Genomic DNA, 6,212 nt, shown 5'->3' on the forward strand with positions numbered 1-6,212 from the left:
TGTACGACTTCTGTACTGCCATTGGCTATGAATCTGATGTTCTGTGTGTATAAAGTCCCTTAAAAGCAATTGGCTTCTGGTGGAATCCAGTTGGTGCTGTTGTGATCATAGAAGCACTTTACTTCCAGCAGATGCCTATGTTAATAGAAGAGGGTATGCTATTTTTCCTGATTCCCCCTCCCTGCTGCATCCCTCAGCACTCCCTGAAAATCAGCTCCAGAGAGGGGGGGGGGGCTTGCAGAGCAGAGTGAGCTGATGCAAATGGAATCAGCCAAAATTGCTTCCGTTAGTGGACATCCGCTAGAACAAAAGCTTTTCTCTAAGGGCAAGGGCACAAACTGTATGTCCAAATACATGCATAGTACTAAAATAAGGTTGGACTTTTTTTGTTTACATTTACAACAGGGAACCAATGGAATGTATGTAGCTCCTAAAATATAGCTAAAGGAGTCTGAACTTAGGGCTGGAATTGACGATGTATATTTGATAGGCAACAAGTATCTGATCACAGATCTCTCTCTCTCTCTCTCACACACACACACACAGAGAGAGAGAGAGAGAGAGAGAGAGAGAGATATCTTTACAAATGCATACAAGAATTCATCTTCCACAGCTTCATTAATTAGGTAGATTTAAGAAAGAATTGTCTTTCTGGCAACTGAAGGCTGAACATGGAGCATGCTTAGGGGAAAAACACTGACCTGTTTTGCATCTCTCATAGAAGTCTGGACACTGCAATAAATCTTATCAACCTAACTCCTTTGCTGCTGTTCCTGCAACTTATTTTGGGGGGCCTATATGTGGGAAGGGTTTGTCTCAGATTCATCTTGTTCCTTTTACAAAGATACCGAACCATGTAGTGCATCCAGCTAGCATGATCTATTCACGCTTCTGCCCTGTTGAATCCTGTAGGAATTCATGTGGTGAGGGTGTTAAGTAGAAAATGGGTGCCAACCTCAGTCCTGTATAGTATCTCCCCAGTCTCTTGCTGTGTTCTGACCTTCCTTCAGAGCTTAGTTAGATTTGCCATCAGCCTTCCACTCACATAAAGTGGAATGGGTTTGTTAATGATTGTAGCAGATGAGCTAGTATGGTTTCTTCTGTGTCTAAAGAAGGGGCAGGTATTTGTTGGGGACTTGCTCTTTCCTAACCACCAGCAGATTGTTCTCATATGTGGGGGTCTTCTTGTTTCCCATAGGCTCCTACCCAGAGACTCAGGCGTCCGAAGCTCCAACAGCAGCGCAGATGGACGGGCCCGATCTAGCCTTCCCCATTTCTCCCCGGACTAGCAAGAGCCGCATGTCCATGAAACTACGGCGCTCCTCTGGCTCAGCCAACAAGACCTAAGAATGGGTGAAGCCTGCAGCCCCTTTTCCTGAGATGTTTGTCTCCCCTCTGTATGGAATACTTGTCCCACATTTGTCTACTTGTTTGTTTATTTTAGAAAACAATATTGGAATTTTATTTCAAACTGAAAATACCTTGGCTTTCGTTAGAATATTTTTATCTAATTCCCTGCTTCCATAACTTGTCAGTGTAGGGTCATTTCTGCACCCGTTTTACCTTTCCTTGTGAGACCCTGTTTTAACCTCTGGGTCTGTTGCTAGCCACACCTGGGGCTGGAGACTGCAGGCATGTTTCTCTGTTTTGTTGTACAACCCTCTAAATTAAAAAGTACCATTTGCAAATGAATGTACTATTCAAATGAAGATGCACCTCTGGAGTCCTCTGCAAAGGTCACTAGGAGACACAGAATTATGTACAGAAAATATATGTGATAAGAATTAAAGCCCTTCAAGTAAACAGAGGCCCATCACCATCTCTCTTACTGTCATTCGCTGCTGGACAGGCACCACAGCAAGATCCCAGTGCTGAAATGCTAACAGCTTTCTACTCTCCTGCTAGTATTTGCTTTCCAGATGCGAGTTATGGCCACTGTCAGCCTTTCTCTTCCGAAAACTGTCCCTTGGTCTATCTGTAAGATATGCATACTTTCAAGCCCTTTGCCATGTCAGTCATTTGCTCTGAGCTCTGTACCATTACTGGGGAGAAAAAGGGACTGTGCCCTTGCAGCGGCAGATGTATGCACAAACACATTCCACTCCAAATTCCCACTACCCCCAGACGTATTTTCATACCGAAAAAAATACAACTATGTTGTTCGCCATATTCTGCTCTAACAAAATGTAGCATGGCACCGGTACTAACTGCATGTGTAAATATCTGTCCTTCACCTGGGCAACTATAGAAATATATATTGATGTATTTGTTCACCGTGTAGTATATACAAATTTGTAATGGTTGAAAAAAGACATGCTATTTAATAATACAATAAAATTATTCTTACCACCTGTGTATGCTCTGTATTCCACTGCAAATATTGGAAAGATTGCTTAAATCAATCACAGTATTATTAGCTTCATGAGGAGAGTGGAGAGCAGGCATGGAATGGCTCGTGGTTGTAAGATTGCAAAGCTTTTACAGCAAGCTTCTTAATTGACAGTTTATGGTAACACAGTCCCTTTTTGGGGTAATTCTGCACATAAATATTAAGTTCTGAGATACTTCCAAGTGTATAGGATTGCCACCTTAGTCCCACTTCATAGTTCCAAGATAATGCTTGCCTAAATCCTTCCTTTCTGGCTCAATAAATTTTGCTTAAGCGGATTAATAATGCTGTACAAAGTGAATAATTCCATGTTGAATTAATATTGCTGAAAACATCCTTGCAAAAATAATAATAATGAATGCCTGTTTGGGTTCCAAAGTAGAACAAGTTCAAATAGCTACATTATAATAGCAGCTTAAAATTGAAGCAGTTGACAATTCCTTGACAGTAAAATGTCTCTTTGGAAACTCTATCTTAAAGAAAGGCTTTTAATTTTTTTCCCATTAAGGTAAAATCATTATCTAACTTAGTTCCTAAAAGTATGTAGAAATACTTAACTTCTACATACTTGGTCACATAGCATGCTGTATTTTTCAAGTTTCAAAATAATTTCACTAATGTTACCCTAGTTAAAATGAAGTTGCCTTTCCGTATTTCATCTTCCATCGATCAGTACTTCTGCACAACAGTTAAATCCAGCTATAAGTATCAATTTACAAAGGACTATGCAAATTTAATCAATAAAAGTTGCCCCCTATCTACAAACAGGTTTGCAAAAGTGGACTTCCAGCAAATGTATCAGTGAAGAAGTTGGAGAGGGAATTGACCACCAGAATTTCTAAAATGGTTACTAGATTTGAAGGCTGGGGTCCAAAAAGATGTCTGCTCAAGTAATCCAGTACACTATTAGACTTGTACATTTAACAACTAATCCTTATGCGTTAGTGCAAGCTGTTTTTGAAGCTCTTTGGTTTGCCATGTAGGATGGGGTGGCTGTTAAAAAGAAACACTAATGCTTTGTTTGACTAATTGAACAATTTTCATGAATCTTGAAATTCTGGCTGAACATTTTGGACTTCAAAGTAGCTTCCTGCTTTCTCTTTTTGTATGCACTCCCTTTTGCATATCATATTTTTTTTAACTTAAAAGAGTGGAACAAGATGCTCAGAAAATAGGCAGAATAAACTACCAAAAAAATCATCAATCCAGAATTTAATAGCCAGCAATGAGCAAGAGCAGACAAAGGGAACTTTGCACATTGTATGTATGTATATATTTATATATGTACTTATATGTATATATAATAGGACTGCACACTGACTTTCTACAAATATCAGACAGTGTTGTAATACAAGATACAACGAATAAAACACTTCACAGCAAATTAAACTCTTTAAATCCTCAGAGGCTGGAGAGGCAGATTCCACTAATTAAGTATGAGGGCTAACTAGTTCTCCTGGAGAATTAATATTTTTTTGTTAAATACAATGTCGGAATGTACTTTGATCCTAGGGACAGGAGTGACCGGAATGAAATCGTTCAGGCCCCCATTTTCCCTAGACAGCTTTTACTCGCAGGCAGGCACACAGATGGCTCTAGGTTTGGCTATAGTATTTCGAGTACACAGAAAAATGTCTCTCTACCCCACACCCACACTTAAAGCAATGTCACATTTTTCAGTCCTGTAGTGGAAGGGGTGATTCCCACTCGCCTCAAATAGAAGGTTGGCTCGCTTTCCCTTTCGCTTTGTTGAAGTGACAAGTTTTAAGTACTGTACGTGGAAACTGGATTCACAGAATATACAGTGCACTCTACCCTTTCATAAGGCAGTAAGGCTAGTTTGTGTTCATACATTAAAAACGTTTGGCATGACGTACTTCTAAAGTCTGGTGATTTCCTTGGGCTATGCACTGCGATTTTCCATAGGAATTACAGTTCGGATAGGATTCGTTCGGGTCTCCACCATCAGGGATTGAGGATCAAGGCTTAGGGGGCGAAAGAATTCTATCGTATAAATCGGTTCCCGCTAACTGGAGAATCGGTCAGTCAGCATCTGGCAATTTCATAGTTCAAGTCTGGTAAAGAAGCGGTTCGAGTCGGTGGCACATACCCCCTCACTTGCGCACCCACCCACCCCACCCCCCATCTAGCAGCCCGGCCTGACAGGCATCTGCAACAGGAGCACCTGCCTGTTCTCCGACGGGTGGCACTTGTTGATGTGCCGAGTGAGGCCGGGCGAGCTGAAGAAAGTCGAGGGGCAATGTTTGCAGGAGAAGATCTGCTGCTCGCCGTGCGCCACGCTGCCCTCGGGCTGTCCCAGGGGCAGCAGCAGCTCCTCCCGCACGGCGTGCCACAGTCGGTGCTTGTCCCGGATGTCCGCCGAAGGGAAGTGCGCCCCGCACAAGTGGCACGGGAACGTGATCTGCTGCGCAGGCGGCGGGCTCCCGCCGTAGCCCAGCGCCCCGGGGGCCTGGTGGGTGCCCAGGTGCTTCCGCAGGTACGCCTGGCGCCGAAAGGTCTTGTGGCAATAGGGGCACAGGAAGAGCTCGCCGCCAGGCGCACCCAGGCTGGAGCCGTCGGCGGAGCCCGCTTCGCAGTGCTGCTGCTGCTGGGCGGCTCGGGACGGGGGCGGCGGCGGCGGCGGGTCCCGGCAGCAGGAGCTGTCCGCGGCGCCGTGGTGCTGATCTGGTCCGGCCTGGCCGCGGCTGTTCTCTTTGTCCTGGGCGGGGCCGGGCGCCGAGGGCGGGCGCGGCTTGTGCCAGCGGCGGTGCGAGGCCAGGTTGGCCGGGCAGCTGAAGATCTTGTGGCACTCGGGGCAGCGGTACTCGACGCGCACGATCCGCGAGCAGCGGTGCTGCGCCAGCGCCAGAGGGTCGGCGTAGGGCTCCTTGCACAGCTGGCACACGAACTCGCCCAGCAGCGGCGGGCCTGCCCCGCGGGGCCCCTCCGACGCCCCCTCCGACGCCGCCTTGATCCGCAAGCCCAGCACGGGCGACGTGGTCACCTCGTCGGCGAAGCTCAGCTTGCGCACGGCCTTGGGCTTCTTGGCCGGAGGCGCCTTGGCGCGGGGCGCCCGCTTGAGCCCCTGGTAAAGCGGCGGCGGCGCCGACGTGGCAGGCAGAGAGAGCGGCAGCGGCAGCGGCGTGCGAGGAAGCAGAGGCAGCTTCTCCGCCGCGGCCAAGGCGGACCACGCAGGGAAGGACTCCGCCGAGGCGGGAGAGCGCGCGCAGCGCTGAGCCTCTCCGGCGGCTGAGGCGGCGGCGGCGGCGCTGTCCGAGGTGCCTGCGCCCCACACGGCTGCCAGCGGGGCGTTGGGCTGAGGCAGCAGCTGTTGCTGCGGAGGAGGCTCGGGCGAAGGCGCCGGGACGCGGGGCGTCTCCTCCGCGGGGCAGGGCGCGGGGGACAGTCCCGGAGGGGGGCGCACCCGGTAAGAGCCCCCCGGTCTCCTGCTCCGCTTGACAAGGAACCCCCGCGGCATCTTCCGCGACGCCCCACGGCAGCGCTCCCTTTCCACCGGCGGCTCCGCGTGCCCGACGGGAGTTTATACCTCAGGCACCTCTGGGGAGCCCGCGCGTCATCCTCTCTCCGGCCCAGGGCTGCCAATGAGGAGTTGGGAAGGCGAGGGGAGAGGAGAGGGCGGGGAGGGGGGTGAGGGAGAGGACTGGAAAAGGCGGGAGAATCGGAGCTGGGGGAGGAGGGAGGCCACTTTCCCAGCCTGCGCCAGGAGGTGGGGGTAGGGCCGTTTACTTCAGCGAGCGCCCCGCGAGTTTCCCGCCCAGGGGCCCCCACAGGTGCCTGGCCGCGCCGAACTGCCCTCTCGGCC

General features: G+C 49.3%; 2 protein-coding genes across 9 annotated transcripts in view; one reads left to right on the forward strand and one right to left on the reverse strand.

Moving 5' to 3' along the window:
• The window catches only part of RALGAPA1 (Ral GTPase activating protein catalytic subunit alpha 1), a 125,379-nt gene extending 123,028 nt beyond the window's left edge, over positions 1-2,351 (forward strand). For all 8 annotated transcript variants that reach the window (XR_014564605.1, XM_083740088.1, XM_083740086.1 and 5 more), the window contains one exon: positions 1,199-2,351. Coding sequence is in view for 3 of the 8 variants with exons in the window: in XM_083740086.1 (XP_083596212.1) it covers positions 1,199-1,347 (149 nt within the window). In the remaining 5 variants the exon portion in view is untranslated. The remainder of the gene's footprint in view (positions 1-1,198) is intronic.
• Positions 1,646-5,953, reverse strand: INSM2 (INSM transcriptional repressor 2). Its single transcript, XM_083741528.1, has one exon. It carries the CDS (start codon positions 5,865-5,867, stop codon positions 4,536-4,538), a length of 1,332 nt encoding a protein of 443 aa, XP_083597654.1. The 5' UTR covers positions 5,868-5,953; the 3' UTR covers positions 1,646-4,535.
• Positions 5,954-6,212: the final 259 nt, after the last annotated feature.

Source organism: Podarcis gaigeae (genome assembly GCF_964106915.1).
Source record: "Podarcis gaigeae genome assembly, chromosome: 1".
Lineage (NCBI taxonomy): Eukaryota > Metazoa > Chordata > Lepidosauria > Squamata > Lacertidae > Podarcis > Podarcis gaigeae.

Coding starts and splice junctions, on each gene's coding strand:
- INSM2 (XM_083741528.1), bottom strand. CDS start 5,867: ATGCCGCGGGGGTTCCTTGTCAAGCGGAGCAGGAGACCGGGGGGCTCT.